The sequence below is a fragment of the Rhamphochromis longiceps genome, linkage group LG5 (assembly GCF_057381845.1).
Source record: "Rhamphochromis longiceps isolate RC_006_pf linkage group LG5, R_longiceps_female_GT1.1, whole genome shotgun sequence".
NCBI lineage: Eukaryota > Metazoa > Chordata > Actinopteri > Cichliformes > Cichlidae > Rhamphochromis > Rhamphochromis longiceps.
The window spans coordinates 6595898-6616251 of record NC_140561.1 but is presented as its reverse complement, the minus strand read 5'-3'; the positions used below and the strand labels follow the sequence as shown (position 1 = coordinate 6616251).

General features: G+C 41.2%; 1 protein-coding gene across 1 annotated transcript; it reads right to left on the bottom strand.

Annotated features, from left to right (window-relative positions):
• Positions 1 to 2379: 2379 nt before the first annotated feature.
• On the bottom strand, positions 2380 to 19790 carry p3h1 (prolyl 3-hydroxylase 1). The gene is made up of 15 exons (XM_085405560.1): positions 19197 to 19790; positions 12593 to 12745; positions 11972 to 12161; positions 11683 to 11814; positions 10228 to 10367; positions 9332 to 9421; positions 9173 to 9225; positions 8950 to 9077; positions 8732 to 8859; positions 8497 to 8592; positions 7426 to 7576; positions 6350 to 6467; positions 6111 to 6186; positions 3697 to 3837; positions 2380 to 2948 (listed from the first exon to the last, which is right to left on the bottom strand). The coding sequence occupies exons 1-15, from the start codon at positions 19659 to 19661 to the stop codon at positions 2478 to 2480; spliced, it is 2532 nt and encodes an 843-aa protein (XP_085261686.1). The 5' UTR covers positions 19662 to 19790; the 3' UTR covers positions 2380 to 2477.
• Positions 19791 to 20354: the final 564 nt, after the last annotated feature.

Sequence of the window (20354 nt, the reverse complement as noted above, 5' to 3'; positions counted from 1 at the left end):
GAGAAGCTCAGTGATTAACACTAAAGAACAGAGAAATAAAGTTAGTTAACTGGAAAAAAACATAATGCTGCATTTAGCAGGTAAATTTTCCTATTAACTGTTAGGTTGACTTGACCTGAAAGATAACATAATTTCATACGGGCGATATCAAAGTGTTTACACTGCAAATGCAGAGAAAGTGTTTGCTGGGATTATTACCAAATCCACAATCAGTTCTGCTGCCTCAAATTGGCCAAGGAAGATTGAAACAAACAAAAAAGAAGATAGGAAAACCTGATTTACCAGTGATGAACTCACCCGCCTCGGAAAAACTGGATCGGTATTTTAGAATGGACACTTATTACTGTATTCAAGACAATTTAATGAGGAGGTTTACACTAAAGAGAAGTGAATATGATGCTGCTGATGGCAGCCTAGCATAAGAAAGCAAACCAACCCTGTCCAAAGCAAGTTACACAGTTCACTTACCAGCATTTCTAAAGCTCAGGATGTGTCATGTAATATTTCTAAAATGGAGAATGGAAGAAGTTGGCTGGAGCATATTCGAACTGAGGTAATCTAAGCTAGCCATCTCTTGGCTATATGACTTTATAATTTAACAAATAAAGACTAGAGTGGTATCAGCATCCATCCATTCGCTTATCCTTTTCAGGGTCGCGGGGGGCGCTGGAGCCTATCCCAGCTGTCATAGGGCGAGAGGCGGGGTACACCCTGGACAGGTCGCCAGTCTGTCGCAGGGCCAACACACAGGGACAGACAACCATTCACACTCACATTCACTCGCACATTCACACCTAGTGGCAATTTGGATTATCCAATTAACCTATCCCCTCAAGCTGCATGTCTTTGGACGGTGAGAGGAAGCCGGAGTACCCGGAGAGAACCCACGCAAACACGGGGAGAACATGCAAACTCCACACAGAAAGACCCCGGCCTGATGGTGGAATTGAACTCAGGACCTTCTTGCTGTGAGGCAACAGTGCTAACCACCGTGCTGCAGATAAAGCAGACTCTGGCTCCTGGCTCTGTGCACCCTTAACAGAACAGCTGCGGACCCACCAATTCAAACATGCTTCATTCTAACTCATGTGTTCTTAATGATTCCAGGAATATACTAAATTGGAGTAGGGTATAAATCCGGTAGAGCATTTCTAGCAAAAATTCCTTGAAATAATATTCTGTGAAGTAGTTGTAGAAGTGCAACACATTGTCTTAGCTAAGTAATAACATTGTGTGTTATCTGCTTCTACTAAGTATTTCATCTTTTGTTGTTGTTTATTTGTGTATTGGGATCCTCTTTAGGTTCCACCACAGCAGTTGCTAGTCTTTCAAACCATAAACCAAGAAACAGCAGTGACTTAGGCAGCACTGAGTTGCATCGTGTGTGTAGAGATGCAGCTTTGTGAGGTGGTTTACCTCAGTTTGAATTATGCTTTGAAAACTGTCTTAAATTACTAAACTGAAGTTGCATGTAGGATAATTCAGTACTTGACATGGATACTGGAGCTGATTGGCTAATGGCCGATGATAACATTGCTTTCATTTAGCACAAAAGTAAACCACAATATGGTTGAACTATATTGCCTTGATCCATTTGATAAGGATCCTACATGGAGTTTTCTTGACTGAAGATGTCCCGGTGCCTTCCCTCTGTTCCCTCTCTTGGACGTTTAAGCTTCACTATCCAGGACAATGCACCGTTCATACACTGCAATACAGTTTTAACGTGTTTTTGCTAAACACAGAATGTTTCTTTGAACTCACCCGAACTTGGAAAAGCAATAACATTCAGCATGTTTGGAGGAGTTCTTTCAGGTTGCAGTTTTCCCTGCTGGTTTATAAAGACGCAGAAATCTGCTGAACTTCAGGAGGTGCAAAACAAATCACAGCAGTGATTCTGTGGAACTCTCTTACTCAAAGTGAAACTGCTGCAGCTCAGTGTACACTCAGTGAGCGTCAAATTACTCAAGAATGCGTCTGTGCTGCCATCCAGTGTCTGTCCGGAGTACTGCAACAAGCATATATTGTAAACATCACTTATTATTTGAGCAGTTGATATGAAGGTTTTTCACACCTATGCCAGGTTTCATATCATGACATCACCAGTCAAGTAAAACAGAGAGACATGGGAGTTTAAAGTGAGACGATTCAGAGCTAGGGCCAAATACACATGTTTAGAGAGTGATTGTGGGCACATGTGAAGACTGTCCATCAATGTATTTCCTCTGCTTATCTACTTCAGGGTCACAGGGTGCTGGAGCCTATCACAGCTGTCACAGGGCAAAAGGAATCAGAGGGCAGATTGTCAGCAACCACATACCACATAAATAGCGAACAATTTAAGTGACATCCAAAATAATGAATGTATTTAAAGAAAAATAACATTTTGTAACACAGCTTTTTATTTAACCACCCACAGAGAAGATCTTGTAGACAGTAGCTGGCCCCACATGAAAACAGAGGCACGTGTTGTTTGATCACAATTCATCCTTGTTGCTCTGAGAGTCTGGTGCTGAGGTGGAGTCCTTCTTAACTGCTTTTACTGTCTTTTTTGCAGCTGGTTTTGTTTTCTGTTTATCACCCTGCTTTGCTTTTGTTTTTGCTGTCTGTTTTCCATCTTTTGCAGCAGCAGCTTTAACTTTGCCTGTCGTCTTTGCCTTCGTTTGATCTCCAGCTTTAGGCTTTGTTTTAGGTGCAGCTTTGGTTTTAGTGGTTCCTTTACTGGCTGTTTTGGCCTCCCCCGCATCCTTCAGCAGGTCAGTTTGTGCATCGCCTGACGTGTTCAGCTTGAGCTTCTGCTCTCCTACTTCTTTTTTTCTGGCTGCCTCCTGGTCAGCCTGTGCGGGAGCTTTCGGTTGAGACTCAGTTTCCATGGCCTCATTTTTACTGAACTCTGCATCCACTGGTGTAGAAAACATCTTCAGCAAATCCTGAGCCTGGATTCTTTCCTATGGGACAAAAAAAGAAAATGTTTGGGAGACTGCAAAATGAAACAAGGAACAGGTATGAATCACAAATTTTCTTTGAAGTTGTGCTGGCAGTCAGAAAACACAACATCATTATCTAGAGCTGAGTTTCATATTTCTGCACAGCAATAACTGACTGTGTGCACTGTTTTCAACTTAGGCTGTCTTTATAACTTTGTGGAAATAGTCTGATGCACTACGTAGTTCTTCTTCACTCACTTTTAACTCCCTATGTGTTCATACATCATTCTACATTTAATCATTAGTTATTATTAATCTCTGTCTCTCTTCCACAGCATGTCTTTGTCCTGTCTTCCTCCCCCTACCCCAACCAGTCAAGGCAGATGGCCCCGCCCCTCCCTGAGCCTGGTTCTGCTGGAGGTTTCTTCCTGTTAAAAGGGAGTTTTTCCTTCCCACTGTTGCCAGAGTGCTTGCCCATAGGGGTCATCTGATTGTTGGGGTTTTCTCTATTTTCTCTGTATTATTGTAGAGTCTTTACCTGACAATATAAAGTCCCTAGGGGTAACTGTTGTTGAGATTTGGCACTATATAAAAAAATGGAACTGAACTGAATTCAAGGTGTTAGAAAAAAGGATCATTTGAACAATTCATGCTAAATCCTGACCCATCTTTCTCCATTTTGGAAGAAGTTATTGTTTAAAAGGATTGCACACAGACCCAAACCTAAAGCCTATGCATGCTCACATCTGGTTACAGTGGTTTTCCTTACCTTTTCCTCGTGAGCAGGATCCAAGGTGAACCACAGAGCAACAGCACACCTCTGACCCCGGGTGACAGCTTTGACACCGTGTGGGTTTTCTTTCCCTGCTCCAAAACCAACCACGCGACCACACTTTGGATGCACCTCCGCCTTGAGAAAACACACACCACGCAACACAATCAACATCGATGTGGTTAAAAATGCATTTTTGTTAAATGCACAGTGGCTTTAAAAAGTATTCAGACTCTGTCAGTCAAACCCTGTGGATAAACTTAGCAGTTTGTCCACATGTACACTTAATAATCTATAACAGGAACCTCATTAAAATGAACAGTTTAGATCTCTGTGCAGGTGTTCCACAGGGTTTAATTCCTGCCTTTTAGTTGGGCCCCTTAAAGAAAGTTAAACATCTGCCGTGAAGCAACTCCAGTGCTGTCATAACTATTTGATTAGGGTCATTAAAGTGCTGAAAAGTAAACTCTGACCCCATTCTCTGATCTCTGCCTTCTAGAGCAACTTCAGGTGTCTATAGTTAGAGCAATAGTTAATGTCAGTGTTTTTAAGTGCATATTTAAACCACTTTACATCAAATTTAATACTAAATTTGCAAAGGACGTGCACATCAAGTGCTCCTTAAAAGTAAGCACATTAACGTGAGTTCAAAATGTGCATCCTACATGATCCAGATGTGTTTGTGAAAGGCCTTGTAATTGTCTCGTATATGCCATTTTCACAGGTAATTATAGGTCTAAATTAACCACTTGCCGGTCCTATGCATCAGAGATTTTTGTATTTTTAGGTGCAACTGTTAATAAAGCTAATGAATCTAATTAGAATCCTATTACCATGTTTACACAAACTACAGAAAAGCCAAAACAACCAGGCAAATCTAAAATAATGTAGAGGGGAGAAAATAGCAAGATTATGTGCTGAAATTCCCGTGGTGACCCATCCAAACTGAATTTTAGACAATTTCATACTTTTATTAAATGTGCGAGACTTTTCATTGTGAGGTTTTCTTAACCTTCCTGCCTTCTTGGGACCTTTTTGTGCCACTGCTATGTGTTAAATGGCTGCCATTTCCACTGTGTTCAGTGGAATATAACCAAACTTGCCACAGGATAGTTTTTACCTGTCAATGTTAATATTCCAGTGTGAATTCCTTAAATCAGCCTAAAATGGCTGAGCAGCAGAAATCCCCACACCCATCACCCTGGGGACCATTTTCTGCCCATTGACTTCCATTATAAACGCTATTTTTCAACCCCAAATTATCATCATATGATTTTATTTTTTCTTCTTTTCTTGGATGTCAATGAAGACTCAGGGCCTTGAAGTTTTAATTTTTAAATTGCAAAAAAAATGCAAAAAAAATAATGGCAGGTCAAAATGTATGTTGGTGCCAATCTTTGGTCCATCTAAAGGCCTACTTATAATGACAATCACATATTACTTCAACTGGTTTTTTGTGGAAATATTTAGTTTCGTTTTTTGGTTTTTGGGGCTTATAACACAGGGCGCTCATGTAATAACACTGGGATTTGAAGGGTTAAAACAACGAAAATATAATTAAAACTTTACATGAATATTTCAGGGAGAAGTAGTTTTACAAGGTTGGCTAATTTAAAGTGGAATAAAATATGGATATATGGTCTTTTTATGGCGTGGCTGAGAATGGTCCCTAGGGTGATGGGTGTGAGTTTTTTAAAGGATGGCAGGAGGGTTAAAGGACATCTTTTTGTTTTACAGCATCCCTCCTCACTTCAGCCCACTGTCATTTTCCGTAACAGCGAGAGACAATCCCATCACAAGGAATCGTGATAGCTTTAAGATTTAAATGCCATTAGCAAAATACAGCCTGCCAACTCTATAAAGAGTCCAAGTGGTCCCAAACTTTTAAATCTCACAAAAACTGAGACCACCCAACACTTTACCCTTTCCAAAGGTCTACAGAGAGTTCCTTGCACTTCATGGCTTGGCTTTGCTCCGGGCATAAAGAGTTATTTGTGGGACTTTTACTCCTTATGGAAACACAGCACAAGCTTACAGTTAAAGCACATTTACAGCCTGGGACAAACACATGTTTGATCCCTATGGATAGTTTCCCCATCTAGGATAGGGTTAGAGACAGGATAAGGATAAGCAGTAGAGAATGATTGAAACAACTCTGACTGGGGTGATTTTTTTCCATCCATAGCCAGTTATTAAACTCCAGTCAGAGTTTGTTTTACTAGTGTTTTATTCAGCACTAAATTGCAGATATGCACACAGTTTATGGATGCTGCTTGCTAACCATTAACTTAACTTAGCATTAACAAATCAAAAAACAAATAAATAAAAACATTTGGAGGCAGCTAAAGCAGTCTGAAAGAAAACTTTACAGTTTTAAAAAAGAAAGGAAAAAACATCAGATATATATTTACCGTCACTGTTTTGGCATCAAGCTCTGTGAAAATGAACTCTCCTCCTTCAAAGTCCTCATTCAAATAAAGGATGGCACTGCAGGAGTGAGACACCAGGAGGTCAGCCGGTCCTTGTCATCAGGGTGGGTTGTGTAGACAGAATTTTAAGTGTGTGTGTGTGTGTGTGTGTGTGTGTGTGTGTGTGTGTGTGTGTGTGTGTGTGTGTGTGTGTGTGTGTGTGTGTGTGTGTGTAACCATACCTGTAGTCTCTGTAAGTGTATGCAGGAGGTTCCTTTACACACTCGTTGACCTCAGAAACCAGCACACAGTTGTCGACGTGGACAGGGTGACTCATGTCCTTACGGTCGTCCTGCTTCTCTGAACAAACAGGAGCACAGAGAGAACATTTGGAGAAATTTGGGCCCAAAAACAAAGCTAGCTGAGAATTCAACAGCTAAATATGTTTCTTTGTGTATTTATTGTCAGAGGTAGTGGAGATCAAAATGGTACTGAATTCAGTATATTTGACTGTACTAACTTCAGTTATTACATCACAGTTACAATTTTGTTGCAAGCACCGTGAGGCAACTGTTATTGTGATTTTGTGTTAGATAAATAAAACTGAATTTTACTTGTGTTCTAAGGTTCTTCTCTACAAAGTTATCTGCATGCTGGGTAGACAGCAAGAAAAAAATAAAAATCAAACAAACATGCATTTTTCTTCCTGCCACTGGTGCTGCAGTCTGCTGATTTTATGTCTTGATGCATGCACATTCACCTAAGTAAGGAAAATCCCAAAAGGTTTCTGTTCATCTGGATGTAGCATTTTCAGTGGGAGAAACATTTCGTCACTCATCCAGTGACTTCTTCAGTCCAGGACTTTGAATTAATTCACTAAATCTCTGTTTGTCTGTCTGCCAGCTCTATGATGAGGAGCTGAGCAACCAAACACATGGCACAGGTACATCTTAGACCCCTGAAGGTTGTTATCTATGTAACACATTATGATGTTACCATGTTGCCTAGCAACCACCAACCAACTGCCATTTACCTGTCTAACCATCGTATGATTTTTATTTCACAACAGTAACATCTAGTTTATATTGACAAAAATCAACTATTATTAGATATACGATATGTTACAATGGCATCACGTTACTTGGCAACCACCTAACAATGGTCTACAATGACATTTATATTGTAGCGCGGGGCAGGACGGGCATGTCCTAGCAGATCTAACAGATAAACAAGGTCATTTGGGAGTGATGTCTGAACCAACTCCTAGACACAAAATCAGGATGGGGAAAAAATGACACAGTGTCAGTGGTTAGCTTACCATCGATGGCAGAGCGACAGACCAGGTGGGAGTATGTGAAATAGAGTGGAGTGTCCAGACGGAAGTAGGACTCTAAGACCTTCCTCACTTTCTCACTGAGGTCAAAGAACAGACGAGCGCTCTTCAGAGGGACCTTCCCCTCCTGGCCAAGCTGTGAGAAGAAGAAAAACCATGTAAAAGCTGGGACAAGGAGGAAAACAATGTTGAGTCTGTTTTTATATAGAACTATAAATACAAAAGTGTTTGCACTGAAGATGAAAAATGTTCCAGGAAAGAGCATCTTCTCTCTAAAGAGAACACGTCTTAGGTTTGCAAAGCTTCAGGTTCTTTGGACAGACAAGACCAAAGTGGAGATCTTTGGCTAGAATTCCCAGCGACATGTTGGGAGAAAACCAAACACTGGCTATCAGCACAAGCACATCGTACAAAGTGTCAAGCACGGTGGTGAAGGGGTGATGATTGCTCCATGCTGTGAATAAACGAATGCCTGCAAACCTCAATCAACTGAAGCAATACTACAAAGAAGAGTCGTTCAAAATTCCTCCACAATCATGTGAGATGCTGATAAAATAATACATCAAACAATTACTTCAAGTTATTGCTGCTAAATATAATTCCACAAGCTACTGAATCAACAGTTTTTCACAGGACTGCATTATGTCGTGGAAAAGTGATATACTGTCAGGTTCTAAGTGATCGTTACTCTCTGTGTAGACAATAACTGACGTGCTGAGTCACACGTGTCGTTTTGGATCCTACGAAGCTGCAACTATTTAATTACCTCAAACAGCTGGAAGCAATAAGCATCAGGTTACATTTACAGGTGAGCCTCTAGATTAACCTGCTGCAAACATTTTTATTCTCATCCGCCAGCTCGAGCACATAAGCTATATGCTGCATGTTCTGTTGTTTTGATGCTGAAATGTGGAAAAAGTCTGCTGTTATACTAAAAAACGTATTTTTTGTTTCCACATAAAGAACCAGCTTTGATCTTTCCCCTAGCTATGATTAAAGGTGAACGTTTGTGCTTGTGTTGGCATCTCTTATTTGGAATTTTTCTGCTTTATAGACCTTGACAGCCTTCAGGACGGTGACTCCCTGGTACAGCTCGCTGGGGGAATGTGGGGATGGTCGTCCTCTATAGCCATCGCCTTTTAGAGCAGCTGTCTGTGAAATAAATGCAACATTAAGCAACTCCTATAACAGCCGAGCTGAAAAACATACATACGCGACACGATCAGAATGCAGGTGATGTGAGGAAATCTTTGCTGACACGGACTGAACTTTATTCCTTGGGGCTACTCACATTGGAGAGACGGTGCAGCTCCCTGCACTCCTCATCTGTGATCACACCGTCCAGCAAAACCCGCTGGGAGCCATTCAGCTGCTTGGATGTCATGGTCACCTTGATGTCACTGTACAGCAGAGCGCCATCTACAAGATAAGGTCACAGATAAAGACGTGAGGATAAAGACTGGTTGTACAAGACTGACATTTTATACCCTGGTTCTCTGAAACATTCACCTTCCTGTGGCACTATCATCTTGGTCATTTCTGAAGAATCCTTCTTCTTTTCCTCAACCAGATTCTCAATCTCCTTCATCAGGTTTCCTATCTCCTCTGTGATCCTCGCTGCAGTCTCTCTCTCAGCCCTGAGACACAGCAACACACACGCAGATAACAACACTGACTTTAAGTGCACCTTCATGCTCGACCTGCACACGTGTGGCGGTGCTCTTAGTCTTACTTCTGTTTCTCTCTCAGTTTCTTAGGCATGACATCTTCGGGGGTCCACGAGTCCTTTAAGCAAAAATAACAGAGAATTCAAAGATCACATTTATTTATATCCCAGCACTTCATAAGTAGTGCAGAATGTGGTGAGATGTAAACTGAGTTATACACTTACCGGATCTACAAAAGTAATTCCAAAGGCTTCATAACCAAAGTAGAGGAGCTCTTTCTCCAGGAGCGACTGCTGAATGTACTGTTTCACCACCTAGGGATTACAAGTCAGCAGCAGCCTGTAACATAGCTCCTAAAATCACATTCAACAATCACAAAGCCTGCGCTATAAAGACCGTCGTTATATCTCTGGTTCCTTAGCTCCAGTTGGAGCTGTCTTCTCCTTTATTTTAGTAGGAACAAATTGGTCTGGCTTTTTTTTTTACAGTGATTCTGACGGACGCGTGTTAGTGGTGATGTATGCATTCAGAGAGCAAATCTGTGTTGTGCTTGTTCAGCTTCTGTTTTATCTCCTGTGCTTTTGTAGCATTCTTTGATTTGAGGGTGTTTTCTTAGGTTGCAGTGTGTTTGAGCTCATGCAGCTCTGCTCTCATGGTGCATACACACCGTCAGGCTGTGGATACAGATGTCTGGACAACAGATGCAGGTGTAATAATACACCTGCATCTACCTTTGGAGCCTTTATATTCTAAAACACAGGCCACAGGCCAGCAACCTCCACCTGGGAAATAATCACTTAGTCATTAGTAGTGATGGATAACCATAATAACCCACTTTAAATAGTGTGTTATGTGGACATTTAGGGCCCAGGGCAGCTCAAATCTTTTTTAAGAATCAGCAAACAGTTATGTGCTTAGATCACCACCAGAGCCTTTTTTTAATGTGCCCCTGAGTACACGTGAGTGCTGATGAAGACCATTTTTCTGCCACCACACTTTGTTCAGGCTAATTTACTGCTGATCACTAAGGATTAAGATAACACAATGCTAGGAATAACTGCACTCACGGTGAGGTTGAAGAAGAGGTTGAAAGCCTCTGTTAAACACAGTGTAACTGTACCTGTCGGGCTGATATGGCTGCTGCTTTGTCCTCGCCCAGCATGGCAGAGTAATAGTTCAGGTTCTGGTTCATCACCTCATCCTCAGGGTGGAACAGCAGGTAGGTCTTAGCACACTCTATGGCCTTCTCGTACTTCTCACCTGGAAAGAAAAGACAAAAATACATGGAATCATGGATGTGAACAAAAAGGATGTTATTGGATTTGCAGCATATATCCTTGTTCTTAAACACCAGTGACTATTTCATAACAAACATCCTGTACCTACAGGGGACTCTAAAGTTACAGCACGGAAGAATTTTAGCTTAAACTTGTTGTTAAACATTCAAAAAATGAAATCAAATTATGAAGAAAGTGTGAAAAATAAAAATAAAAGTATGAAAATATTTTAAAGACCTTCATTGTGTTACTGCTATATGAAGTTAGTATGCTAAGTTTGGAACAACCACATGGAAGAACTTATAACAAAACAAAACAATGTAAAATGATTAACATGACATCTTATAGTTTCAGAATATTTGCCTCTTTGGCTAAAACAAAACCTGGTCTTATGCTGAGACTGGTCAGTGGTCACCTGGTGATTCAATTCAATTCAGTTTTATTTATACAACAACAGTCACCTCAAGGTGCTTTATATTGTAAGGTAGACCCTACAATAAAAACAGAGAAAGGACTTTGGTGACAGAGAGAAGGAAAAACTCTCCTTTAACAGGAAGAAACCTGCGGCAGTTCAGAGGTTAAGAGCCTAAACTCTTACAGGACAGGGTTATTTTTCATATTGCTCTTTTAAAGGCTGCCACTAGGGAGAAGTAAAATATAATAATATGAAATTTTACATAAAACGCTGCAATTCTTTTGGTTAATTTTGAAGAAATACATTATAAATACATGCAGTACAAGAGAATTTTCTCTTTTTTATTTACTATATAAATAGTTAAAGTATTTAACATATGTACCAAAAAGCTCTTTAAGTCTACAGTCACACAGAACAGTTTTAAAAAATGTGGCATGACCAGAATTATTGCAATTAGTTGCAGTGAGTTGGACTCTGCAAAGCAAGTTTGGTGCATAAAGACAATGATTAAACAGCAATCACTCCACTGTCAATGTTGACAATTATGTGCGATAATCTTTTAATCTGTGATCAACTGTAACAAATGGGCAAAAACTGCAAATCAATTGAAAACTAAATACAAAGAAATTCACATGAATTACTTCCATTCAGAGTCCAGCAATAAATGCTGATCTATTATCATATAATATTTGGCTTATTTAAGAGGTAATCTCGTTCATGTTAGGTGCAGGTCTGTGTTTTTGCTATTAAAGTCGTCAAACAGATGATCCGTGTATATGAGGCCATAGCTGTTCATTTCTGTGTTTAGACTTCTTTTCTGCATTGTTGCTAAGGACAGTGGATACAGGCACACCTGACTTATAGAAAGCACTGTGAAACTCACTGTTGTAGTAGGAGAACTGCAGGTAGTTGAAGTGTGAAGGCAGGAAGTCCTCAAAGGGCTTGTCTCTGCCAGCAGTTAAGGCCAGCTCCACAGCACAGTGCTGCTTACAGCTCAGCACCTGCAGGTAGTGGTCTGAGGGACACAGACACATTTATACAAGTATTTATAGCACATGCAGCCTATTTTTCATATTTGCCATACAAATGTCTCCCTTGCATGCAGCTTCACATCAAATTCTCAGCTCTGTTGGAATCTTTAGTGCTCACAAGCAAAGGATATGCTGCCTCACCACTCATACTCTGGAACAGGTCTGCACTGTACTCCATGTAGTTGTATCCATCATAGTTGTAGGCTCCCTCACACAGAACTCTGCACTCCTTATCAGCTATGAAGTACTCATCTACGGCTGATTCAAAGTGTTCAGCCGCCAGGATGAAGGAGTCGTCACTGTAGGAGCTCTTTCCCAGCAGAAACTGGGCCTGAAGAGAGAGGGCACATCACAGCTACTGCAACAGTCAGCTTCATCTGTTCAAGGTCAGTCAGGCAGACAAAGGAGTTTAAATCTTTCTGCTTGAATCATCGTTAGAGACTGCATCGTGTGGCAACATGTAAAGAAAAATGCCCTCCTTTCTTCTCTTCTGTTTTCCCCTCCAGCTGATTATGATAGATTGCCTTCTCTCCCTGAGCCTGGTCCTGCTGGAAGCCACTTCCTGTTAAAAGAGAGTTCTTCCTTCTCGTTGTCACCAAGTGCTAGTTCACAGGGGATCGTCTGACTGTTCCTTAATTTGACTTAACTGACCAAACTAATGAAATGTCAATAAAAATAAACTGTAGATGAATTATAGACAATCAGCAGAGGATGAGGCTACAAGAACATAACAGCATTATCAAAGACGGAGTTTGCTTTCACCATGTGTGGCCTGGCCTCCAGATCTTTGAAGTCGTCCTCCTGTACTCCTGCCATCATCCTGTAGTAGTCCAGATTCTGTCTCATCTCCATGTGATCTGGGTTGGCCAGGAAAAACGTGTTGGCAGCTGCTACTGCTTTGGCCAGCTTATTGATCTGAAAGGAAGAAAAACACACATACACAAGCTTATTTTCTATTCTATTTAATTCAACTGGAAAACTCGTGCAAGCTAACTTGGTATCAAAATATCTCATGTAGGCACAGATACATTAACAGTTAGTTAATGTAGTAGTGGAATACATTTAATCTACTCTGATTTTACTTTTGTTTTGGTGCAATAAGCCCAGTAGTTGCTCTTTACTTTCCAAATGTTAGCTAACTATATACACCAGCCAATATTGATCCTGACATACTCATATTGAGACGTCAGTAATGTACACAGGCTATTATTTTAACTAATTATGTTACATATTTATGTTTAATCATTCTTATTGTATGTTTTTGTACAGGTACTTCAGACTGTGTCTGTCAACTTTCACTCACTTTTATTTTGGGGGTAATTAATCTGCTATAAATGATTTTTGATGCAATATCATTTTAAATGTTCACATTTTTGGTCTGGTAACCCATAAGGGCCAAACTGTTATCTTTACATTTTCTGGGGTGGATTTCAGTTTACTCTTTACTATCTGAAACGCTAACGTTTAGGCAGCTCAGTAGGTAGAAAGACTTAAAAGATTTTTTGGCAAGACTGAAGCCCAGGTTTCCCCCGATGCATCCATCACAGTGTAACTTTGATCATGGTAGGTTAAAAGTATTTAGGCATAGGAAAAATATCCTTGTATAAACAGAGACTGAGACTTTTAGTAGGAAAGGGCTTTGATTGCTGAGAGTAGTAAAGCAATATAGTACCAGTCGTATTTCTCAGATTTTAAAATATTTCAAAAGTTCAGAATATATATTACAATGAAATCACAAGTAAGTGAATCGTACTAATGTAAGGCCTGACTGAACTGCCCAGGTTGCAGTTGTGTGGATTTAGTGGGTCACAAAATAGTCTAACAACCTAACAACATCCTAAAAACAACCGAACTTGAAAACAGTAAGCCATTTTTTCTGGTTTTCCTGCAGTGGTACATCATACTCATACGTAAGCATAATACAGCGCTGTGCAATAGTCCTGAGCAGTGTTGGCTAAGTTACTTTAAATTAGTAACTTAGTTACATTACTAGTTACTTCTATCAAAAGTAACTCAGTTACTTCAAGTTACTCGTTACTTTCAGAGTAACTAGTTACTAGGGAAAGTAACTTTGGTTTAACTCAGAATTCTCTTGTTAATGTGTTGCTTCCGTAACTGGATACCCAGCAAGATTGCCAGTCTTCTAGCTTGCTTACTTGCCACAAGTGCACTGTGCCACCTACCAATAGAAAGGAAAAAATAATGTGCACATTTCCACGAGAGAAATCCCACGCCTGATTTTATCCTAGCCTGCTTTTTACATCCAACACAAAAACTGCAGTCGTGGTGCTTTCGATTGTACTCAGAACTCGGAAATTCTGCCTTCTGAATAGGAAGATGTAGGCAACACCAGACTGCAGATGAGCTGCATACAGAGCTGGACTGGGACAAAAAAATCGTCCCGGGCATTTTGACTAGAGGCCGGCCCACCATTATAGGAAAAATCATAAAGCCTTTGAATGAAAACAAACACTGCTGTGACAGTGATGTACACTGTTCTGATGGTATAAATGTATCAATCTATCAGTCGTTTGTTGTAAGACTCAGATAATTATTTTTTTAAAAGTGAGACATTTTAAATGAGAATAAGAAAGTATTTCCTTGTGCCCCCCTCTCCCTTTTAATGCCCTACATGGACCCCTGGCAACACTTTTCTAGACCCGCCCCTGCACAGTTACCAGCTGTCAGCTACCTAAAAAAGGATCCTGGTGTTATTTGTCTCTCAGAAACAGTTCATAACTTCCCTTCAACTCATTCATGTCACCTAAAAGGTAAACCTGTTTCTCCATCACAGCTCTGATGATTCAGTAAGGACGTCTCCTGGTTTCATCTTCATGTTTCCCTCTCACCACATATACAAACCGACATCATGACCAGCAGCTTTACAGCTGTGGCTCCAGCAAACATCAGCTGATACTAGAAATTAATATTAAATAAATTCTAACAACAGCTGATCAAGCTTAAACGTGCTGCTGTTGTTTAGCGCGACATCCGCTGGTTTCCTCTTTCTGGCGCAAAGTGGGCGATAAACAAACAAGAGAGCCGATCAGCTGATCATTGATCAGTTTCATGATTGAAGTACAAACAGGAGAGGGAGGGGTAGAGGATGAGAGAAGAAGAGGCAGCTGTGCAGCGTAAACACAGAGTAACTCCAGCTTTGTGTCTTTTTCATTGTAGCTGAATTACGGGACAAACTGTTCCTCTTCACCTCAATAAGAAACGCGTAATATTTTCTCTGAATACGAGACGATTCCGTTTTTTACAGGACAGCTGGCAACTGTAATAATTAACCTTATGAACAAAATAAAGTTCAACATCAGTAACATAGCACCCACCCAGCTGTATAGAAACTCCGTCATGCTAGCTAGCACGCAGTACGAAAAAGTCAGCATAACGAAAATAAACTCCACCTAAACTTGGTTTATATCTGACCCAGATGGACTGCAGGTTATAACTTCTTACCTGAAGTTCAGTTCAACTGACACTCTCGGACCGGCGGCTGCTTCGGGTCTCTCCTCTTGCCTCCCTTTTCCTTCATCCACCTGCTGGCCTCCACCACTTGCTAATGTTATTGAATCTGTGGAAGCTCCGCGATAGCCACCACAGGAAGTAACGAATAACGAGCCTATCTAAATCCCAGTAACGAGTAACGCGTTCCCGGTTTTGGCATAATAACTAGTTACTGTGCTCTTACCACAATAATAACGTAGTTACTGTAACGCGTTACTTAATAACGCGTTAGTCCCAACACTGGTCCTGAGCAATCCCTCATTTCTTTATGAGGCTTTTTTGAAGTGGTTTTGAGCAATACAGGGAGTGCAGAATTATTAGGCAAATGAGTATTTTGTCCACATCATCGTCTTCATGCATGTTGTCTTACTCCAAGCTGTATAGACTTGAAAGCCTACTACCAATTAAGCATATTAGGTGATGTGCATCTCTGTAATGAGAAGGGGTGTGGTCTAATGACATCAACACCCTATATCAGGTGTGCATAATTATTAGGCAACTTCCTTTCCTTTGGCAAAATGGGTCAAAAGAAGGACTTGACAGGCTCAGAAAAGTCAAAAATAGTGAGATATCTTGCAGAGGGATGCAGCAGTCTCAAAATTGCAAAGCTTCTGAAGCGTGATCATCGAACAATCAAGCGTTTCATTCAAAATAGTCAACAGGGTCGCAAGAAGCGTGTGGAAAAACCAAGGCGCGAAATAACTGCCCATGAACTGAGAAAAGTCAAGCGTGCAGCTGCCAAGATGCCACTTGCCACCAGTTTGGCCATATTTCAGAGCTGCAACATCACTGGAGTGCCCAAAAGCACAAGGTGTGCAATACTCAGAGACATGGCCAAGGTAAGAAAGGCTGAAAGACGACCACCACTGAACAAGACACACAAGCTGAAACGTCAAGACTGGGCCAAGAAATATCTCAAGACTGGTTTTTCTAAGGTTTTATGGACTGATGAAATGAGAGTGAGTCTTGATGGGCCAGATGGATGGGCCCGTGGCTGGATTGGTAAAGGCAGAGAGCTCCAGTCCGACTCAGACGCCAGCAAGGTGGAGGTGGAGTACTGGTTTGGGCTGGTATCATCAAAGATGAGCTTGTGGGGCCTTTTCGGGTTGAGGATGGAGTCAAGCTCAACTCCCAGTCCTACTGCCAGTTTCTGGAAGACACCTTCTTCAAGCAGTGGTACAGGAAGAAGTCTGCATCCTTCAAGAAAAACATGATTTCCATGCAGGACAATGCTCCATCACACGCGTCCAAGTACTCCACAGCGCGGCTGGCAAGAAAGGGTATAAAAGAAGAAAAACTAATGACATGGCCTCCTTGTTCACCTGATCTGAACCCCATTGAGAACCTGTGGTCCATCATCAAATGTGAGATTTACAAGGAGGGAAAACAGTACACCTCTCTGAACAGTGTCTGGGAGGCTGTGGTTGCTGCTGCACGCAATGTTGATGGTGAACAGATCAAAACACTGACAGAAGCCATGGATGGCAGGCTTTTGAGTGTCCTTGCAAAGAAAGGTGGCTATATTGGTCGCTGATTTGTTTTTGTTTTGTTTTTGAATGTCAGAAATAGGGCTGAACGATATATCGCATTTGCGATAATATCGCGACATGATCAAGTGCAATTTTCTAACCGCAAAGGCTGCGATTATACTCTGGACATGTCCAAATTCATGGGCTGCATCCTCCTGAGGCCGCATTTGTAGACCGATTACGTCACAGCGACGCGCCGAAGGCTGTCCAAATTACTACCATATCCCAGAATTCATAGCGCGGCCCAGCCAAACTCCAGTTTCCAACAATGGCGGCCGCTACTAAGTTTTAAAATTACTCATACTAATCTTTCTGGGTCACAAAATAAACTTTTAACATATTTTCAGGCGAGAAAGTAGTTGTGTAAACATCAAATATCTGCTCGGTTTATCAAGATATCCCATATTTGCAAAAGTGCTTCGACGTTTTCAGAGGCGTCTGCTACCCACCAGCTCGACAGCTAGCCGGGACCTCGAGGGTTACTGATGCGGCCGAGAACGGCACAACTCCCGGCACATCATTTTCAGATCACCGCGGAGTTTCGCTGCTCGGGTTAAACGTAATATATAAGTCACTTAGACAACCTAAAAATGTTATTGTTGGGCTTTTTTCAGTGTTTTGTTTGTTCGTGAGTAAATCGGTTTGGCTGAGATTAAAGTTATTAGATTAGATAAAATAAAACTTTATTAATCCCCCGGGTGGGTTCCTCCTTGGTTTTCACACAGCTGACTAAACGTCAAACAGAAAACTTATTAAACAGAAGTATGAGACAGTCGAGAATTTACACCAGTGTCTGGTTATATTTTAGATAGCAAGAAGCAGACGGCCGAGTTTATTAAACTCCACCGAGACAGCGGTGACGCTAATCAGAACTAGACCGTCCAATTTCACGCCTTTAAACTTTAAAGGCGTGTTTGCGTGTGTGTTTATACAATTGCTATTATGTTTGCACTTTATGTGTAATGTTACTGACTGCAGAGATCAGTAAGATGTGTGTATTTTTTATTTATTAGTTTTATTTATTTAATATTATTTTTTAATTGAATGACTGTCTAGTAGTTCACAGATGTCGAAAAACTGAGTGTGGTAAAGCCACTGATTTTTTTTATGTATATTTCTGCAATCTGCACATTGTACTGACTTTCATTTTAATGTTTACACCAGGGTTCCTTGTCAGCACTTTATGCTCAGATGTTTGTAAGCTAAAAATAAACTATTGTGTATGTTCAAATATACTGTTGTGATTGAAGAAGTTAAATAAAAATGTCAGTCATCAATTCATGCATCACCTCATGTCATCATAACAGAGGTCTGTCTTCCAGGAAAGAACAGTTTAAAATTAATGTAATATAGTATTGGCCATACTATATGATGTATTGCTTGTCTTTGTTTAATAATACAGAAGACAAAGACCTTAAAAAATAATCGCATATCGCATCGCAATCGCAATATTGGGGCAAAAAATCGCAATTAGATTATTTTCCATAATCGTTCAGCCCTAGTCAGAAATGTATATTTGTGAATGTGGAGATGTTATATTGGTGTCACTGGTAAAAATAAATAATTGAAATGGGTATATATTTGTTTTTTGTTGAGTTGCCTAATAATTATGCACAGTAATAGTCACCTGCACACACAGATATCCCCCTAAAATAGCTAATGAGAAGAAATGAGTCGTGGCTTGAGACTTTTGCACAGTACTGTATGAGTTATGACAGCTCTATGACTTTTTGATAAAAACTAACTTTAACATTTTCTTCAGCCTGAGCTTTTAGGGGCCAGGCTGAGGTGTGCGGGACAAACGTCCTGTTTGACGTTTGTCCCGCACACCTCTGCCATGTCACACAGAGTTTCATAGAAAATATTTTCATCAGAGCAGATAATAAATCCTTATTTTCACACTAACCCATTCATCTTTACGCCCCCTAACTTGCTTAGTTGGAAAAATATCTTGTTAAAAACGAATTTAAGTCTACAAAAAAATTAATAAAATAAATAATTGCTAGTCCCTACTTATTTCACAGATCAAGCGTTTGTGGTTTGCCAGCAGGAGCTTTTGAAAATAAAAATTTAGGCCTTTAAATCGCTCAATTTCACGTCCTAACGTCACACCCCGCAGAAGCTGACTCCACCTTAAGACGTGGCATGGTTGTCTTGGTTTTGGGGGGTTGGGGCAAAACAGTAATGTGCTCCACATCAGCTCTAACTTACAGGCTAAAAAAGAATCAGTGCTAAAGTTTTTACTGTTCTAGCTCGCCTAGAGCAAAGCGAGCGTGTGTGTGCAGTGAGAGACAGGCCACACTGTAGCTGCCAGCATCCTTTTCTACCTTAAAATACGCCACTTGTAGGTAATTATATGGGCTCCTCTTCTTGAACTCCAGCTCTATTTCCTCGCTGACGAGATGCAAACTTGGTGCGCCGACTTTCTCAGTTTCGCAGGAGTTAACACAGTCGGCCCGCTTCAGGAATTTCTGGAAGAAGCCCAGGTCCTCCACAGAGCCGGTCCCCGGTATGGGAACTCCCAACCCGGCCAAAGGCTCGCCGAAAGCGGTCTGGTTGGCGCAGCTCTGGCGGCACTGAGCTTTAACTTTGCGCAAAGTGGCTTTGTTTTTGAGAGCCTTCTCCATGTTCAGAATCACCGATAACCAGTCCCCCTTATAGTAAGCTTCCACCGCCGTGTCGAAGAGGAAATCATAAGGCTCCAAAACAAAGTGGCTGCTCACTTCAGTGTCCGATGTGCACGCAGGCACCACGACAACACAGAGGAATGTGAGCGCATAACGGAGCTCCATGGTGGCAAAGTGTCAGGGCTCTGCAGCGGGACCTGAGCCTGGGCCTGTGGCCGACGACGAGCCGGTACGCAGAGAGAATTGTTACTACTCCTTTCTCCACCAGGAGCTTGACTGGAGGTGGGATTTGAGCGGCGGAGCCCCCCTCGGCAACACCCCCCCACCCTTCATCCTTTTATGCATATGCATACGCATCAGCCGTATGCAACATGATACGAGTTGATTTAGTGCTTCAGAGCTTCAGAGCAAAATATTTTCACTAGTTGAATAAACACAAAATGACACAGATTTCTGAAAAGGTCTGGTTAAAATGTATGAAAGTTTATTGACAAAAGTCCGAGAAAAGGCAACTAACCAATGAAAACTGTACTTTTAACTGTTTGCTTTTTTCCACTGATGGATCTGTTTGGAATTGTCCTCATTCACACTTTCACAGGCTCCCAAATACAGCTGTTGGTGCGTAGGAACACAGCAGTGAGGTTCTGGTGAGGCAAGAAGACACGGCACCCAAAGAAACCTGAAGTCTGTGGAGAAACTCGTATTATAGGCCACTGATAGAGCCCGTCAATGGCCTAAAAATGTACTTTTTAAAAGTTTTCAACGTGTCTGACTGAAGCTGTTAATGAAGTTGTACTGCTGTGATGCTGGATGTTGGAAGAGAATTCCCAAACAGCATGATGGGCAGTACATCTGAAA

What these genes read in the sequence shown, in the direction of transcription:
- p3h1 (XM_085405560.1), bottom strand. Translation starts at nt 19,661, where the DNA reads ATGGAGCTCCGTTATGCGCTCACATTCCTCTGTGTTGTCGTGGTGCCT. An exon ending in CAGCCATATCAGCCCGACAG is followed by an intron (nt 9,422 to 10,227) that starts GTACAGTTACAC and finishes TGTAATCCCTAG; the next exon opens with GTGGTGAAACAGTACATTCA. An exon ending in TACACTTACAGAGACTACAG is followed by an intron (nt 6,187 to 6,349) that starts GTATGGTTACAC and finishes TCACTCCTGCAG; the next exon opens with TGCCATCCTTTATTTGAATG.